Genomic DNA, 20,312 nt, shown 5'->3' with positions numbered 1-20,312 from the left:
AGCAATAATTCAAAGTATTGTCTTGACGTTAGTGACTTCAAGTTCGTCTCATATATCAGTACGTCGCAAGTACCTCTGACGGTCCCACAGATAATTCTTAAGTGTCTAAATGTAAATTTTCAAGAAGGTTTTCTTGGACTTTACGAGTTCATAAATATGTAACTTCCAGATATACTCTTTTTGTGAGCATAATCCTAAATGTTTATAGGTTTTGACTAACATCAACATCTTCATTTGTAATACAGGTTCTGCACATTACGTGAGAATTATACGGCCTCGGTCTTTTCTGGGTTAAAATTTACTTGCCGTTCTTCGGCCCAATAAAATCTGTTCGTCATTTTCTTTCTGTGTCAAAACGCTTTTAAAGCTAAGTTACAAGACAATAAGAGGTCTGTACATTCAGATCACGCCGAAGGCCCGGGTTCGATTCCCGACATGGGTACAATGTGTGAAGCCCATTTCTGGTTTTGATACTTGATGTTGCTGGAATATTGCTAAAAGCTGCGTAAAACCTAACTCACTCACTCACTCACTGTACATTAAGATAAACAGGACCATGATGTTGAACTCATCCACTGTGTGTTTTCAGTTGTTAATTATTTATCTTCAGATAAGCATTGCATCTGTTGCCCAATCTGATTTTCAATATTTATTGACAAGGAAATATTGCTTGAAACAAATTGAAAGAGATTACATGTTCAGCTTCAGATTGGAATGGAAAGTTTTATATGGGATGTTTTACGAGCGCTTCCGCTGATACCGTTTTCACTCTCCATTATGATTAGAACTTTATCAACATTTAATGCCACTGTGATATATATACTTATATATTATCGGCCATTGCTTTTTTAAAAAAATTGTTCGCATGCCAAAGAAATTCAGATTTAAGAGTTTATTTGAAAGTAAATTGTACAGTGCGTTAGCTTCAGTGGGCTTGTGTTGTCACAGTCTTCCAAACACGACAGATGAGTGACTGGATTTCACTACCCTGATCGTTAAGGTTAGTTGGGCTCATTTTGACTGGATTAGTGGCAGCCATTTTACCAATTAGCAATGTTTTACTATTAAACATCTATCACACAAGCCCATGTATCTATGCAGGGGTATTTCACATGTTGTTACAGATCAAACTGAGCACAACAGCATCCTTCTCCGATCCCTTTGATCCTTTATCCCTATTAATATTAGGCTTGTACGCATTAAGCTTTAAGACGCACCTGTCACTGCTTGAAAGTATAAATCGGGAGACAAATTGACCACGTCTCATAGTGAACTGAAATGCGACAAGTCCTGAACGTATAGCCATGCCTGCTGACTTGAACAAAGTGCTTCCGTCGCATCTTAGGATGGAGATTGAACCTCTGCTGAAATATCCTGTAAAGGCCTACACGATTAAATGTTGTTATACTAAAAGGGAAGCAACTCTGACGATTACGTTCGATATGCTGCATAAGAACAAATGGGAGACGACGTATGGCGAGACTCAGGACGTCTCAAGTGGGCCTGCTACCACGCACGGCAACCAGAAAGATGTGAAGAATGTCTCCCGGGATGAAGACACAGAGACCGGAACCGAAATCCAGAACTTAACAACAGATAGTGAAACATCGTACCAATCAGATTCCAGGAGGCCTAATGTACAGAGAAAGACCGTTATACAAGAGCGCCCACAGGAGTGTGATAAACATGATGTAGGTGAAAGAACAGAGCTACTATGGAAAATCGTGGATCGGAAATTCAACAGAAAAAGGAAGAGATCAAAGAAAAGGTGCAGGAATAATCGCATTAAAACAAACCACCCTCAACCATCAACTCAGCTAATTCACAATCAACCAAGCAAATGCCCTGATCAGACGGACAGTCACTTGTGTCCTGGCGTCGATGTGTCAGACACTCCACCGAGCACTTGCCCCAATGTTTCAGACAACGAAATGAGTCCAGACCTCGATGTGCCACACAAGGAACCGACACAAGACCATGGTATGTCAGAACTTCAATCAAGCCAACACCCCGAAGTGACATGCAACGAACCGAGCCAAGACCTCGATCTAACGAGATCTGGAAACATAGAACAAAACAAGGTACGAAGCTTTAACGACGATAAACATATGAAACATATTTACAATCAGCCAATCTCGAGGCCTGGTGTGCTAGACCCCGGTATGCCAGAAAGAACTACTAGCCTCGATGTATCACAGGCCGCACTGACTCCTGCCACCAAAGTACAGGACAACCAACAAAGTCAACACCCAGATGTGCTAGACAACCAGCCAAGTCAACACCCCGATGTGCTAGACAACCAGCCAAGTCAACGCCCCGATGTGCCAGACAAGCAGCCAAGTCAACGCCCCGATGTGCCAGACAAGCAGCCAAGTCAACAACGCCCTCATGTGCCAGGCAACCAACCAAGTCAACACCCCGACGTGCCAGACAAGCAGCCGAGTCAACAACGCCCCCATGTGCCAGGCAACCAACCAAGTCAACACCCCGACGTGCCAGACAAGCAACCTAGTCTCGACTCCGATGTGCCAGACAAGCAACCGAGTCAACACCCCGATTTGCCAGGAAACCAACCAAGGCAACACCCCGACGTGCCAGACAAGCAACCTAGTCTCGACTCCGACGTGCCAGACAAGCAACCTAGTCTCGACTCCGATGTGCCAGACAACCAGCCAAGTCAACACCCAGATGTGCCAGTCAACCAGCCAAGTCAACAGCCCGATGTGCCAGACAACCAACCAAGTCAACACCCAGGTGTGCCAGACAACCTGCCAAGTCATCCCCAAAGACGTTGCACCAGAAAGCTTGATAACAATGGAAGCCTCAAACGAAAGTCACACGAAATGAATGTAATCAAAGAAAGCGACGAAAATGAGGACACTGAAAAATGTGGGTGGTCTCCAGGGGAGTATCTCAACTCACCCAAATACCGACAAGTAGCCAGACGCCACCTCTCTGACCACCCTCCCCATCACATTCAAGGATATGACCGTGTATCATTAAGTCCACACTATCCCGTGTTCACCATGGTCATTCAGACTGGATCACATATCAATTACACTCGCATCCCTACAGCGAAGGACTTGGCTGCATTTTTCAGTATCTGGAGGCGCAAATACAACTTCAACGAAGGATTCGTGTCCCAGGCTTCTCTGAGATTCCTCCTGTCTACAGATGCCACGTTCAGCAGAGCAGAACAACCTCTGCTTTACCAACTACTCAGAGGCCGCGTTCCATTTATGAACAAGCGGTCCAAGTTAGATTTCCTTGACAAATATTAGTTCACACATTTTGTAAGAGGAAGGACCATCTGCTCATATGTGCTGTATTGCTTTTTGTGCTAATCCGTATTAAAACGACAAAATTGAACGAACTTGTGTTATAGTGAATCATTATAACCGCAATTAACGTGGTTATTATCCTTATCAGTATTGCTCTATTACCGAATCAGGGGTTACACAGCTTTGCTTTAAACATGATTGAATCCGCTGATTGAGTGCTGTGATAAAAAATTCACCCCGATTACGACCCTTGTTCCTTAATAATTCAGTTCAGCTTTGGTCGGTCATTAAGTCAATCCATGGTGGTGGGTTTCACCGATATATCTCAACGACCTCGGACTTGTCTTACATACATCAGGCTATTATATTATCTTAATAGCATTGCTTCTGTATTTTGAACCGCTGCATTGAAAGTAAATGCTAATGCTATAGAGGTGTGCAGCAACAATCAGGAGATGTACTGTGTACTGTAGTTCTGACACCTGAATTGGAACTATTAAATATCGCGACGGTCAATTAACCTACATGTAGGTAATGCATGTCTATTGAAGCTCAAGTAATAAATAAGTGACTCCATTCCGTCAGCAAAGAATAATACTTACAGTAATGACTAAAAAGCAAAGTGTGCTTAAAAAAATATCCGTGTGTTTGTGTGCATAGTAAAAAATGTTCAGGTATTTTCTGTTTCAAGAACCAATATTCAACACGCACCGTATCCCAACGCCATTGTGTTAGCATTATTGCTGAACAGACTTGTTTATTCAATCCAAATTCGGTTACATCACAAATAACAGGCAAGCAGTTAATTGACGACCGAGGTAGTACTTAACGTTTACTCAACAAATCCTTTATGAGGAATATATTCACCTGAATTTACGAAGTTAACCTCGTCACTTAAGATGTCATAACATTGTCATTATCATACGAAGTATGAACAACTACCAGCGAGGGTCTGATATTATACAATACGCACGTACACATACATCCACCCCTAAGTGATTTTAAGAGGCCCGATCATTAGAATTATGTCCGATGCAATTCCCGATTTTGACATGTAACATGCGTCCCCGTTGTTGTTTTTTCACGTGAATAGATGCCTTGCCTTTGCATGTGTGTGTGTGTGTGTGTGTGACGGGTGCCAACGGTGGGTCAGGATACGCTCACCTTTTCACATCGTACAATCTCAATTTTCACATCGTACAATTTATATATATGAACAACTTTGTTTATTCTCGGAAACGTTTTTTAGTTAAAGTTTCGAATTTATTGTTTGATATTGCTGGAATATTCTAAAAAGCGGTGTAAAACTCCCTCACTCACCCGTGCTGTGAAAGTGGGAGAGTTTAGTTTGACGTTGCTTGAACATGATTTCAGATATATCTGGCGTGGAGGTAATGCTTGTCTTCGAGGCTTACCACTTTCTTGAAACCGACGAACACGGGAATGGTGCCAACAAAACAACAAATTCAGGTCGTACCTGGAATCGAAACCATAATCATAGGTCTCTAGCAGGTCCGAGGGACGCAACTCTGTACACCAAATTTCGGCGTCGTGGTATATTTGAACCAACATAGCGAAATGATACAATTATCAAAATTAACAAGCCTGCAGATAAATGACGAATCGAGTACCACTTTACACTTATGCGATTAGTAAATAATTTATGTTTCTGTTTCTATGTGACATAGCGTGATAAACATATGTTGACAGGTTACATAGCATCATTAGATGAAGTTAAAAGATCTACAAACTTATGGACATTCGCATTGTACTATAGGCCTGTGGCCTTTTAAGTACTGAATAAACTGATTGATTGATTTAGACGTTGGACACAACTATGACAGCGTACTAAAGGATTTGATAATGATTGTTCCTGGTTTGGATCCGAATTTTCGGAACCAAACCACATATTCACACACACAGGGGACTCGCTATTTAAGGTAATTAAGAACAGAAATTCGTATCTATTTACCACGACGACCTGGTGTCTGATAATCCAGCTGACAATAGTACTCGTCACCCTCTGTTTGACAATTACCTGTTAATGTACAAAACATCAGCAATAGAATCGCCTGCATGTAGTCCCCATACCACGTTCTTGTGTACTTAATTTAAATACAAATTGCGTGTCTCTATCGTGTTTATTTGTACTAGTCTATTAAATGCCACTATATTTACAACGTTAACTTTATTATCGGGCAGCTGATATAATACTTCTATGGTCTGGGATAAGAACCATTTTGCATCAATTCATGATGACATCTGGGTGTCTGAATATTGTCACTGTTTCTTAATGCGTAAATAAGATCACATAATTATAAAATAATAGGAAGGTAAGTTAATCAGTTTGTGGAATAGCAATAATTCAAAGTATTGTCTTGAAGTTAGTGACTTCAAGTTCGTCTCCTTATATATCAGTACGTCGCAAGTACCTCTGACGGTCCCACAGATAACTCTTAAAGTGTCTAAATGTAAATTTTCAAGGTTTTCTTGGACTTTACGAGTTCATAAATATGTAACTTCCAGATATACTCTTTTTGTGAGCATAATCCTAATGTTTTTAGGTTTTGACTAACATCAACATCTTCATTTGTAATACAGGTTATGCACATGGATTTTCATTACGTGAGAATTATACGGCCTCGGTCTTTTCTGGGTTAAAATTTACTTGCCGTTCTTCGGCCCAATAAAATCTGGTCGTCATTTTATTTCTGTGTCAAAACGCTTTTAAAGCCATTACAAGACAATAAGAGGTCTGAACATTAAGATCACGCCGAAGGCCCTGGTTCGATTCCCGACATGGGTACAATGTGTGAAGCCCATTTCTGCTGTTGATACTTGATGTTGCTGGAATATTGCTAAAAGCGGCGTAAAACCGAACTCACTCACTCACTGTACAGATAAACAGGACCATGATGTTGAACTCATCCACTGTGTGTTTTCAGTTGTTAATTATTTATCTTCAGATAAGCATTGTATCTGTTGCCCAATCTGAATTTCAATATTTATTGACAAGGAAATATTGCTTGAAACAAATTGAAAGAGATTACATGTTCAGCTTCAGATTGGAATGGAAAGTTTTATATGGGATGTTTTACGAGCGCTTCCGCTGATACCGTTTTCACACTCCGTTATGATTAGAACTTTATCAACATTTAATGCCACTGTGATATATATACTTATATATTACCGGCCATTGCTTTTTTTAAAAAATTGTTCGCATGCCAAAGAAATTCAGATTTAAGAGTTTATTTGAAAGTAAATTGTACAGTGGGCTTGTGTTGTCACAGTCTTCCAAACACGACAGATGAGTGACTGGATTTCACTACCCTCATCGTTAAGGTTAGTTGGGCTCATTTTGACTGGATTAGTGGCAGCCATTTTACCAATTAGCAATGTTTTCACTATTAAACATCTATCACACAAGCCCATGTATCTATGCAGGGGTATTTCACATGTTGTTACAGATCAAACTGAGCACAACAGCATCCTTCTCCGATCCCTTTGATCCTTTATCACTATTAATATTAGGCTTGTACGCTTTAAGCTTTAAGACGCACCTGTCACTGCTTGTAAGTATAAATCGGGAGACAAATTGACCACGTCCCATACTGAAATGCGACAAGTCCCGAACGTATAGCCATGCCTGCTGACTTGAACAAAGTGCTTCCGTCGCATCTTAGGATGGAGATTGAACCTCTGCTGAGATATCCTGTAAAGGCCTACACGATTAAATGTTGTTATACTAAAAGGGAAGCAACTCTGACGATTACGTTCGATATGCTGCATAAGAACAAATGGGAGACGACGTATGGCGACACTCAGGACGTCTCAAGTGGGCCTGCTACCACGCACGCCAGCCAGAAAGATGTCAAAGATGTCTTCCGGGATGAAGACACAGATACCGGAACTGAAGTCAAGATCTTGACAACAGATAGTGAAACATCGGACCAATCAGATTCCAGGAGGACTAATGTACAGAGAAAGACCGTTATACAAGAGTGTGATAAACATGATGTAGGTGAAATAACAGAGCGACTATGGAAAATCGTGGATCGGAAATTCAACAGAAGGAAGAGATCAAAGAAAAGGGGCAGGAATAATCGTATTAAAACAAACCACCCTCAACCATCAACGCACCCAAATCAGATACACAATCAACCAAGCAAATGCCCCGATCAGACGGACAGTCACTTGTGCCCTGGCGTCCTTGTGTCAGACAACGAAATGAGTCCAGACCTCGATGTGCCACACAAGGAACCGACACAAGTCCATGGTATGTCAGAACTTCAATCAAGCCAACACCCCGAAGTGACCTGCAACGAACCGAGCCAAGACCTCGATCTAACGAGATCTGGAAACATGGAACAAAACAAGGTACGAAGCTTTAACGACGGTAAACATATGAAACATATTTACAATCAACCAATCTCGAGCCCTGGTGTGCTAGACCCCGGTATGCAAGAAAGAACTAACAGCCTCGATGTATCACAGGACGCATTGACGCCTGCCACCAAAGTACAGGACAACCAACCAAGTCAACACTCCGATGTGCCAGATAACCAACCAAGTGAACATCCCAATGTGCCAGACAACCAGCCAAGTCAACACCCCGATGTGCTAGGCAACCAACAAAGTCAACACTCCGATGTGCTAGGCAACCAGCCAAGTCAACACCCCGATGTGCCAGTCAAGCAGCCTAGTCAACAACGCCCCGATGTGCCAGACAACCAACCGAGTCAACACCCCGATGTGCCAGACAATCCGCCACTTCAACGCCCCGATGTGCCAGACAACCAGCCACTTCAACGCCCAGATGTGCCAGACAACCAGCCTAGTATCGACTCCGATGTGCCAGACAAGCAGCCTAGTATCGACTCCGATGTGCCAGACAAGCAGCCTAGTCAACACCCCCATGTGCCAGACAAGCAACCTAGTATCGACTCCGATGTGCCAGACAAACAACCAAGTCAACACCCAGATGTGCCAGACAAGCAACCTAGTATCGACTCCGATGTGCCAGACAAACAACCAAGTCAACACCCCCATGTGCCAGACAAGCAACCTAGTATCGACTCCGATGTGCCAGACAAACAACCAAGTCAAAACCCAGATGTGCCAGACAACCAACCAAGTCAACACCAAGATATGCCGGACAACCAGCCAAGTCACCCCCAAAGACGTTGCACCAGAGAGCTTGATAACAAAGGAAGCCTCAAACGAAAGTCACATGAAATGAATGTAATCAAAGAAAGCGACGAAAGTGAGGATACTGAAAAATGTGGGTGGTCTCCAGGGGAGTATCTCAACTCACCCAAATACCGACAAGTAGCCAGACGCCACCTCTCTGACCACCCTCCCCATCACACCCAAGGATATGACCGTATATCGTTAAGTCCACACTACCCCGTGTTCACCATGGTCATTCAGAATGGATCACATATCAAGTACTCTCGCATCCCTACAGCGAAGGACTTGGCTGCATTTTTCAGTATCTGGAGGCGCAAATACAACTTCAACGAAGGATTCGTGTCCCAGGCTTCTCTGAGATTCCTCCTGTCTACAGATGCCAGATTCAACAGAGCAGAACAACCTCTGCTTTACCAACTACTCAGAGGCCGCGTTCCATTTATGAACAAGCGGTCCAAGTTAGATTTCCTTGACAAATATTAGTTCACACATTTTGTAAGAGGATGGACCATCTGCTCATATGTGCTGTATTGCTTTTTGTGCTAATCCGTATTAAAACGACAAAATTGAACCAACTTGTGTTATAGTGAATCATTATAACCGCAATTAACGGGGTTATTATCCTTATCAGTATTGCTCTATTACCGAATCAGGGGTTACACAGCTTTGCTTTAAACGTGATTGAATCCGCTGATTGAGTGCTGTGATAAAAAAATCACCCCAATTACGACCCTTGTTCCTTCAGTTCAGCGTGAGACGAAGCTTTGGTCGGTCATTAAGTCAATCCATGGTGGTGGGTTTCACCGATATATCTCAACGACCTCGGACTTGTCTTCCATACATCAGGCCATTATATTATCTAAACAGCAATGCCTCTGTATTTTGAACCGCTGCACTGAAAGTAAATGCTAATGCTATAGTGCTGTACAGCAACAATCAGGAGATGTTGGTTGGTTGGTTGATTGGTTATTTTACGCCGCACTCAGCAACACTCCAGCTACATGACGGCGGTCTGTGCACATAATCGAGTCTGGACCAGACAATCCAGTGATTAATAACATGACCATCGATCCACGCAACCAAGTCAGCGAGCCTGACCACCCGACCCCGTTAGTCGCCTCTTACGACAAGCATAGTCGCCTTTTACGACAAGCATGGGTTGCTGAAGACCTATTCTACCCCGGATCTTCACGGACTATCAGTAGTCCTGACACCTGAATTGGAACCATTAAATATCGCGACGGTCAATTAACCTGGGTAATGCATGACTATTAATGCTCAAATGATAAATAAGTGAAAAGACTCAATTCCGACAGCAAAGAATAATACTCACAGTAATGACAAAAAGCAAAGGGCGCTTTAAAAATCTGTGTGTTTGTGTGTGCATAATAAAAAAATGTTCAGGCATTTTCTGTTTCAAGAACCAATATTCAACACGAACCGTATCCCACCGCCATTGTGTGAACATTATTTCTAAACAGACTTATTTATTCCATCCACATTGGGTTACAAATAACAAGTATGCAGTTAATTGACAACCGAGGTAGTACTTAACGTTTACTCAACAAATCCTTTATGAGGAATATATTCACCTGAATTTACTAAGTTAACCTCGTCACTTAAGATGTGATAACATTGTCATTATACGAAGCATGAACAACTACCAACGAGGGTCTGATAGTATACAATAAGCACGTATACATACAGCTACCCCGAATATGATTTTAAGAGGGACTGCTCATTAAAATTATGTTCGATGGAATTCCCGATTTTGACTTGTAACATGTGTCCCCGTTTGTTTGTTATTTACGTGAATAGTTGCTTTGCCTTTGCTTGTGCGTGTGACGGGTGCAGGATTCGCTCACGTTTTCGCGTACACCTGGTTCCATCACTATTTGATAGTGATTCATAAACACATTCTCGTAATATAGTCGGAATTGTACGTTCCCTTTTATTTTATTCACAATATATATCTAAAAACAACCTTGTTTATTCTCAGGAAAGTTTTTTTAGTTGAAGTTTCGAATTATTGTTTGAAAGAAGTTACTTTAAGAAGAACTTAAAATGTGAAATATACTTGTCCTATGTTATCTTATTGGGGTTGGTGCCGTTTTCAGGAGGCAGTTTTGCCTGATGCCACTAGGGACTTTTCTGCCATCATATCTGGTTCAGGTAATCATGCCTGTGAATAACAGCTATACCGTGTCAGTTAGCATAGTGATTAAAGCATTAGCTCGTAACGCCGGAGATCCGGGTTCGATTCCCGACTTGGTACACTGTGTGGAGCCCATTTCTTGTGTCCCCCGCCGTGATATTGCTGGAATATTCTAAAAGCGGTGTAAAACTCCCTCTCCTACCCGTGCTGTGAAAGTGGGAGAGTTTAGTTTGACGTTGCTTGAACATGATTTCAGATATATCTGGCGTGGGGGTAATGCTTGTCTTCCAGACTTACCGCATTACTCCTCCTCACTGAACACTGTCGTTTCTCACCCCTAGACTAAACATATAGCCACAACGCAGCTGCATGTGCGCAACACTTTCTCGTGAATATGGTGACTGGGACAAGTTCTCGGACGCGCTGATCAACTGCTCCTCGCCGTCGCCTTGGACGTCTTGTCCGATCGCTGGAGGTAAGGATTATAATGTTCACTGTGGATACTTAAATAGGAAGTCCGTTCGGGCAATGCAGGTTAGAAGCCATGTTCATACCAACATCTAATATCTATATAAATCAGGTTGATGTAGATGTCTTACGACAATCTTTTGTTACACATATCAGATGCTGTCTTATAAGGAGATAAACATACTGTGTTTTCAATGCAGAGCTAGGCTACCTGTAGATTTAACCGCGCTAAATTGAATTTGGAACCGAACGCGCAGCTCTACATTGAAAACACAGTGTGTTTATCTCCATTCTACCATGACTAAATAAAAAGCGAACTCTTTGGTGTTAGCAAATATACTGAGTGAAGCGGCATGGGTTGAGTCCAATGTTTTGAGTGGGTTATCGATCTGAATTATGGAATCACCAAACAAAACATGGCTCTGTATATACTCAAGCAGTTTGTTTACACCGTAATACCTCACTCGAACATATGACAGGCATTGAAAACATATAAGCATGGCAACTTAGTAAGCTATCATGAGGTGGGCGTCCCTAAAGAAAACAAAGCAAGCTTTGCAAGGCTTTCGCTCTACATCGCAGCATCATATGCAGTGTGTTAGTTAAGGACAGGGGGGCACGGGTGGCCCAGTCGTCTTAAGCGCCGCGAGTTGCGTCCCTTGAGCACGCCAGAAACCTATGATTGTGGGGTCCCGACTCGCCCCGATTATGTTTCTAGGTTTGTCAGCACCATACCCGTGCTCGTGGGTTTCACCGAAGTGGTAAACGCCTGAGACCTGCATCACTTGGGGCTTTCCTCCCACGTTAAGCTGACACGCCGCGATACAACTGGAATACTGTTAAAAGCGGCGTTAAACCCAACTCACTCACAAGTTAAGGACACCAATATATGTTCTTATGAAGGATATCATTGAATGAAGTATTCCGTAATGGGGGCACCATTATACAGTAACGATAGATGTAATAGACTGGCAGACTGTGGCACCAAGTTTTGTTTGTTTGTTAAAATATGTTCTTGGCACCGAATTCCTTGACTTTTTTATTTGTTTGTTGTTTAACGCCGCACTCAGCAATATTCTTGCTACATGACGGCGGTCTGTAATTAATCAAGTCTGGACCAGACAATCCAGAGTTGATATCATGAGCATCGATCCACGCAATTGGGATCGATGACATGGATCAACCAAGTCGGCGAGCCTGACCACCCGATCCCGTTAGTCGCCTCTTACGACAAGCAAAGTCGCCTTTTACGGCAAGGTTGGGTTGCTGGAGTCCTATTCTACCCCGGATCTTCAAGGGCCGTGGCACCAAGTAAACAGTATTTACAGTACACATAAATGTGCTTACTTAAGGACGTTTTCGCGCTTTTTTAAATCTAAAAACTGCGAACATATACCTGGAATATTGCTGAGGTCGACGTTGAACAATAAACTAACAAACCATGTTGTTGCAGACGTCGGAATGAGCGGAACAGCTGTACACCGTTTGCTTCCGGTATTCAATGACCAGAGAATGCCCCAGCTAAAACCAATCCTGGGTGTCGATTTCCATGACGACAGAGAAACGGCATCAGACCCGATGATGCAACGCCATATGTCAGAAGCTGAGTCGAGGTAAAAACCCAAATTTATATATAATCGTATGTACATCATCAGTTCCCAGTATAGGCCCTGGTGACACGTGCTTGTAAGAGCCGACAAATGAAGATTGGGTGGTTTTGTGTGTCTTGACCTGTGTCCTTCAGATCGATGACAACCAGCTGTCAGTTTGCTGAAATGTTGCAGATATTGCGGAGTAAAACATCATTACACGGCGTTACACTCGACGTGTTGATGTGTTGTCCTGAGATCCGGGGACACAGGTGGTCCAGTCGTCTAAGGCGCAGCGATTCGCTGTGCAGAGTTGCGTCCCTTGGGCAAGCCAGAAACCTATGATTGTGGGGTCGAATCCCGGTTCGACCCGATTGTTTCTAGGTTTGTCAGCACCATACCCGTGCTCGTGGGTTTCACCAAAGTGGTAAAAGTCTGAGACCTGCATTACTTGGGTCTTTCCTCCCACATTAAGCTGACACGCCGCGATATAACTGGAATAATGTTAAAAGCGGCGTTAAACCCAACTCACTTACTCCTAAGATCCACTGATCAGTCTCCCGAATATGACCCTTGGACTGCCAGCATCATAACTCACCTGGCTCTCAACAAAGTCGTAGCTATTCAAAATCAAGTTTGGTTATTTCTCCCATAATTACTCCCCACAAAACACAGCCCATCTAAAAAGAGTTAAATACTGGAAAAATACTTGCAATGATGCTATATATTTACCCTTTAATCCGACAGGAAAATGACAAAGTTCATGGAGTACACGAAGACCTGTCATTGACAGTTACCCGCCCTTGATGTGAAATGAAATTGGTTGAAATTGACAATGCTAAAATCATGAGAAAAACAGTTGCAGCCAAAAATAGTTCTGTTTGCATATTCCCACATGCTACAAAACAGCTTAAGTCTGTGACCTGTGTTTATTTGTAGACACGTGATCTTCCCACAGAAACTCGCGCAGACTTCCCAGCGAGCCGTGAATGAAGACAGGTCTGGAAGTGTTGGGGAGAGGGACAGGTTCCTGAGGCGTGACCCCCGCCACGTGGCCGTCTCCTGGTACAGCTACTACTACTCCAGGCCCGACTCCCCCACACAGTGGCAGCAGCGCACAGAGGGTATTGGTACGTATGTAACCACCACCGACTCCTGAGGCATTTCGTGATAGAATAGATCTATCGTATTCCATGCTTGTAGTAAATGCATAATGCCAACGCCAGAGATTAACCAGAGAACCTCGATTATCGGAGAACCTCGATTATCGGAGAACCTCGATTATCGGAGAACCTCGATTATCAGAGAACCTCGATTATCAGAGAACCTCGATTATCAGAGAACCTCGATTATCAGAGAACCTCGATTATCAGAGAACCTCGACTATCCGCAGCAATGAATCCATTGGGATGAAGGGCAAAATCAACCAAGTCATCGAACTTGGCCACCGATACACAATAGCTTCGTACAACAAACAGGTAGATATGGACCAATTCTAACTGGAATCCCACGAGGGACCATCATCTTGAAACAAATCAACTACATGTATGATTCAGTCCGTTACCTTTAATGGAACTTTCTACAAGTGTCGCAACTGTTTCAAGCATCCATGTTCCGAAAAGATGTGATGCTCTTTGAAAATCTAAAAATCGGTCTTTATAATTATGGTATATATTAGTTGCACCCCAGACCTAGTACTATAGATCATGGAGATGCATGTACTGCCTGTGGTTTGAAATTAACCCTCTTATATAATTAATAAATTTATTAATCTCTCAAGATTACTCAGAACTGAAAAGGGACTACACCGCTAAAACATATTCACAATTTGTTCTTAAATGTTCATCTGGTGCTTGATTTCCTGGTTCATGCGTCAGTTTCATACATTACAAGCTTTTAACATTCACATTACAACCAACCAGTTTCTTGCTCATGCGTACATTTGTCAGTACACTTTGAGACATATAGAAAACCTGGGTCAGGCATTGATTAATGTACATCGATGTATGCAAGGTACCCGTGTAACTTACGTAACATACTTTACGGTCTTTAGGTCTTCAGCAACCCATGCTTGCCGTAAAAGGTGACTATGCTTGTCGTAAAAGGCGACTAACGGGATCGGGTGGTCAGGCTCGCTGACTTAGTTGATGCATGTCATCGATCCCAATTGCGTGGATCGATGGTCATGATATTAATCACTGGATTGTCTGGTCCAGACTCGATTATTTACAGACCGCCGTCATATAGCAAGAATATTGCTGAGTGCGGCGTTAAACAACAAACCAACCAACCCAGTGTGAGCTCAAAGCAGGGGTGTATATCTAGCGTGTGAAGTCAGGTGTTTTGAGGTGTAACTTCGATAGCAGAGCGTCACATATTTAATATACTTATTATTAAGACGTTCGATACGCTGGAGCTTAGTTTCTTGACAGAATAGGCGCATCCGTGGTCTGGTGGATAAAGCGTCTGCCCGAAACGCGGAAGTTTGTGGGTGCGTTGCCTCGTCATACCAAAACGACGTTAAAAGATGATGGATGGATCTATCCATAGAAAGAGCCAACAATACTGAGTAGAGAGTATAGTTCTTGATATTGCTTTGAAACGTTTGGGGCCGCCCGGCCGCGTCATACCAAAAAGACGTTAAAAGATGGTACTTGTTGTTACCCTGTCGGGCGCTCGGCATTAAGAGGCTAAAACAAGGACAAGTCGGCTCGGAGTCGGTATACTGTGTCTGAGTGGCGTATCCATGTTAAACTGCGGCATAGTATTACAGAGGGCTACCACTATAAAAGTCGGCATTAGTCCGGACTAGTACAAGCAGCCACACACACAAACACACACGTGCATGCACGTCGCTATATAAGTGCGACGCTACATTAAACCCCATTTCAAGTCACATCTTGTTAGAATAAAAGGAGTATTAAATCTTTACCTCTGTATGAAAGATGCGATAGAACATAAGCTGATATACCACATATTATAATAATTCTAGAACCAGAAGAGCATCCGATGATAGACGCAGATCTCACAGGCCGTGTGTCGCCAAGCAACCAGAGTGAAATGACATCGGATATACCCCTCCTTCAAAAGGTAATTCCTGTGGATCATTTACTTAAAATTATGCGAGATAACAAGTCTAGTCAGTCAATTTGGGCAGTGGCACAAGACGCCACAACTCCACCTTCAAAGTTGACAGGATCCGCTAATCGTGAGTTCGAATCCCAGATTCATCGCAGATTACGACCCTTGGTCTGGTAGTACCACAGCTTTGTTTGTGCATTTAACCAAAGAAATAAAGGTATATGGCATGTCACCCCTACTAAGACGATTCATTCACGCCTTTACTCGTCCCTACCCCTTGTTTCAGCTGTCTGCACTGGCTGAGACTGGACACGTGGTCAAAACCAGTGACATTGACCTTGACCTCGAGGTTGAAGATATCTTTAATGAGGAACATCACCTTATCAGACAATTTAAGACAGGTAAATGTGACCGGATCAGGACACAAGGTATTTCTGGCCCTTTCATTAAGATAATTGTATCTTGTCTCCAATTATATTGTCTCTTTAGTAAACTTGATCTTCAAATATTCTTTTGGCAGTATACACTTTAAAAGGGATCGGGTTGTCAGGCATGTCATCGATCCCAATTGCGTGGATCGATGCTCGTCATCGATCCCAATTGCGTGGATCGATGCTCATGATATTACTTCATCGATCCCAATTGCGTGGATCGATGCTCATGATATTAATCACTGGATTGTCTGGTCCAGACTCGATTATTTACAGACCGCCGTCATATAGCTGGAATATTGCTGAGTGCGGCGTTAAACAACAAACCAACCAACCAACCAACCAAATCCTTGTCCATACGCTCCAGGATAAACACGTTACTAATCCTTGTATGGCCAGTCGCCGTCTTATAATTGTACTCTGTTATCTCCAGCTGTACAGTTAGCTGATTAACTCATGAGTTTGTGTTCGTCAACCATCTCGTGTATTTTCTCTTTCAAACGCAATGAACATACTGAATCTTAAAATCTAAACAGAAACTGTCAGTCAAAAATCCGTTACGTTGCCATCCTCTTAGACTGGTCACATCGAATCCCGGTTCTAAGGCGCCGCGATAAGGTATGCAGAGTTGCGTACCTTGGGCACACCAGAACCCTATGATTGTGGGTTCGAATCTCGGTCCGCCCCAATTATGTTTCTAGGTTTGTCAGCAACATACCCCTGCTCGTGGGTTTCAGCGAAATGGTAAACGTCTAAGACCTGCATCACTTCGGCCTTTCCTCCCATATTAAGCTGACACGCCGCGATATAACCGGACTACTGTTAAACCCAACTCACTCACTCAACCATATTGCTGATTGGCCAGCCTGGAGAGTTGGTTGATGGTACGATCTTCTAAATATTAATGGGATAACCGTTGAATTGACATATAAATAGTTATGGGGGGATAAGACCAAAAAAATGCTGAAGATCCATGAGTCCTTTGTATGACTGAAACACTGTTAAAACACCACTCGCTCTCCTTAAGCTGACGCGCCATGACTTAAAACTGTTGGACGACTTGATTCCCTGTCTCACTTTACCGTCCCATTCCAGACCCTTCACGTGGGAAGTGGGGAGAGATGGACAGTGAAACCAGAGCCTTGCTGTCCAAGCTGAGACGGTCGAGTCCACCAGTTGATGTGTAAATAAAGCCAGCCCTCACAGCCAATTACCTCAGGCATTTCATCACGTGGGTTTCATCACCAGTACATCATGTATATAAATTGCGATAAAGAGTTCAAGCATGAATCTTCATTTGTTTTTTATAGACGCCATTTAAATTGCCCACCGAGACTTTTCTATTTTATATTGTCGCCGTGGTCAATTTAACTGGACTACGTACAAAATGACTAGTAAACTTCACACCACACGACATCTTCCCGAGGCAAGGGAGTTAACTGACTATGAAAGTCCAGTTTCCACCCTTGCCGAACTTGGCCGGAATATCTTGGTTCGATAGCAGCGTCGCCAGTTGCTATTTCGAGTTATGTCCATACTATGTCCCTCCTATTGACCAGTCAGATTCCACCTCTCATATCATTTGCATTTGTTTCAAACGAAATGGCGGCGCCCAGTGAAGGCGATCCGATCGATAAGATTTAAATTTGTAATATTGTAAATATTGTAATTAGTGTAATTATTGTAATAAAACGGGCCTTACTTCGCGAAGTGCATCAAATCACGTGAGCACCTTGATTAAAAACATGAAAGATTTAGAAAATATCTGTTGACGGTACACGTGCTTTGCAAATTCTGCAGTCGACCGAAATTTGTTTACGAACAGGATGTTGATTTCCTTGTGCGATTTTGATTGGGCTATGCATAGACTCGTTAGTCCAGCCAAAATATAACTCCATAATTGCAACCAAGTTCGGCAAGGGTGGAAACTGGACTTTCATAGTCAGTTAATTCTTTCGTCGGTAAGATGCACACGAATTTACTTATGCTAGAAAATGAACATGTTATTTGAGGGCCATCAGGAGAACTTTTGAAATCTAAGTATCGTTTGGCTGTAAGAATTTTCACAGACCATATTTATTTTATGGTCTCTGCCCACACATAACCAAATAATAATGATGTCTGTTCAAAGGGTGCATGTTTAATAACTCAATTACTGATCTTTGAACAAACATTGGCTAATCTTTTTTTCTTTCACCTTTTTGCGCGAACACCTGGTATCATCACTATTTGATAGTGATTCATAAACACATGCTTATGATATAGTCGGAATCGGACAGTCGACGATTTCTTGTGAATATGGAAAGGGTTTTGTCGCTTTTATTTTGAAATTGCCTTTTTCATGTCCACAAGAACTTAACATGCAGTTTACGTGTAGGACTTGGAGTATTTAATACTGCTACTCTTCTACAAAGTGGATCAGATAATATTGATACTTTGCATTTGATTTCGAATGCATCCGAGTGTTTCGGGGCTGTTTTGTCTCGCTTTTAACTTCATTAATAAATCAGCAACGGTAGTTCCGACTTTCCCCTCGGTCTTCAAGTTATGTAACATAGATTGAATGTATGTTTGTACCTGATACTGTGTCAACTGTGCAGGGCTATGGTGAGTATCGTACACTACGCATATAACGTGTAGAATTGTCAAAGCAATTCCAGTGAAACCGAATGTATGAATGGTTTTGAAAAATGGGCACACAGGTCAAGTTCAGAGGCTGCCTATACATTTGTACATTGAACGTTTGCGATGACATCTGTAGCAATTCCTAAAACTGTCTGATAATACTAGATTCTGCTTATCCAAAACGGATGGAGAAATATTCGAACGAAAACAGGAAGTTCACATTTATTCTAAGTCGAAAGATGGCAGTCTGAAACGGACTATAGAAATATGCACACGTAACTCCGTTATAATGATAATAATGTTGTCTTCATAAAACATCTAATCCACACACAAAAATAATTGCGTTGGTTTTTTTAACATTGCTCCCATGATGCATGTTACATTACACTTGCATAGCCATAACCATGGTACACGATATGGAGTCTGTACTGGGAAATGTATACAAGTTCTTTACACTCAAGAGAGATAGAAGGAAACCATTTATTAATTTAGAGAGGATGAATTACCGAACTGCCCAAGCTATTGGGTTTTCAATTCATACCATCGAGTCTACGGTATGATAAATAACACAAAACAGGTATAGGGGTGGTCTCAAAAACAAAACTGGGGCGTAAAAGGATATCAGACAGCTTTGATACAGGGTGATTAGGCATATAGTGTACAAGCTTTATGAGCAGAAGGTAACCCTGACTTGTAGAATATGGGAGGAAATTAAAGATACAATCAATGTTTCCCGGACTGCACTAACTATTGCTCTCCAAGAGATGGGATTTCGATACATTGCGCGTGGCGATGAGCACTTTCAGGGGAAATATTCCATCCTGTCTATGTGGTCACATTATCTCCGCACCAGTCTTACCTATCAGTCACGGCGTCCAGATAATTTACCTTGGTGAATCCTTCCACTGACTCGGCAGATGGACAAAAAGTACCCATAGACTATCAGGTAAAGGTAATCGTGTAAACGCTTATTGATGGATGTTTGCTAGTTTTCGAGGCGAAAAAGAAAACTGGTGATTTTCATAAGGAAATTATAAGAGGTGGTGTGGTTATAGGCTGGTTGGAACTTGAGCTATTGCCCATTTTAAACAACGTCAGTGTCATTGTCATGGATAACGCCAGTTAATATAACGTCCGGGAATCAGATACTGTCGCCCAAACCATGAGTAGTCTGAAAGCGACCATACAGGAATATATGACATTGTCGACTTCAGACCATATGTAAACGAAAGTTCCAACTCATGGAGAAAATTCGGCTGGTTAAGAACCCTATAAAGTACAGGACATATATGCTGGCGGCACAAATCGGTCACGTTGTCTTACGTACGCCAGTCAGACTGTGAGCTCAACCCTGTTGCGCCCATCCTGACTAAGTGTAAAGGGTTCGTGGCAAGACATAACACAACATTCAAAAGTACAGATTCATATACGTCATCAGCGGAGGACCTCAAGAAAGTATCTGTAGAACAACAAATACTTCTGGATTCCTTAA

General features: G+C 42.4%; 1 protein-coding gene across 1 annotated transcript; it reads left to right on the top strand.

Annotated features, from left to right (window-relative positions):
- The first annotated feature begins 10,995 nt into the window (after positions 1-10,995).
- LOC139458574 (uncharacterized) lies at positions 10,996-17,382 on the top strand. The gene is made up of 6 exons (XM_071240002.1): positions 10,996-11,101; positions 12,548-12,707; positions 13,623-13,813; positions 15,676-15,773; positions 16,051-16,192; positions 17,291-17,382. The coding sequence occupies exons 1-6, from the start codon at positions 10,996-10,998 to the stop codon at positions 17,380-17,382; spliced, it is 789 nt and encodes a 262-aa protein (XP_071096103.1).
- Positions 17,383-20,312: the final 2,930 nt, after the last annotated feature.

The sequence above is a fragment of the Haliotis cracherodii genome, unplaced genomic scaffold, assembly GCF_022045235.1.
Source record: "Haliotis cracherodii isolate W230 unplaced genomic scaffold, xgHalCrac1.p SCAF_13, whole genome shotgun sequence".
In the NCBI taxonomy this organism is placed as follows: domain Eukaryota; kingdom Metazoa; phylum Mollusca; class Gastropoda; order Lepetellida; family Haliotidae; genus Haliotis; species Haliotis cracherodii.
This window is presented reverse-complemented; position numbering and strand designations above follow the sequence as displayed.

Bases quoted from the DNA above. Each gene is read 5' to 3' on its own strand.
- LOC139458574 (XM_071240002.1), top strand. From the start codon at position 10,996: ATGTGCGCAACACTTTCTCGTGAATATGGTGACTGGGACAAGTTCTCG. The intron at 13,814-15,675 runs GTACGTATGTAA...TAATAATTCTAG, and splicing joins GCAGCGCACAGAGGGTATTG to AACCAGAAGAGCATCCGATG. The intron at 15,774-16,050 runs GTAATTCCTGTG...CCCTTGTTTCAG, and splicing joins ATATACCCCTCCTTCAAAAG to CTGTCTGCACTGGCTGAGAC.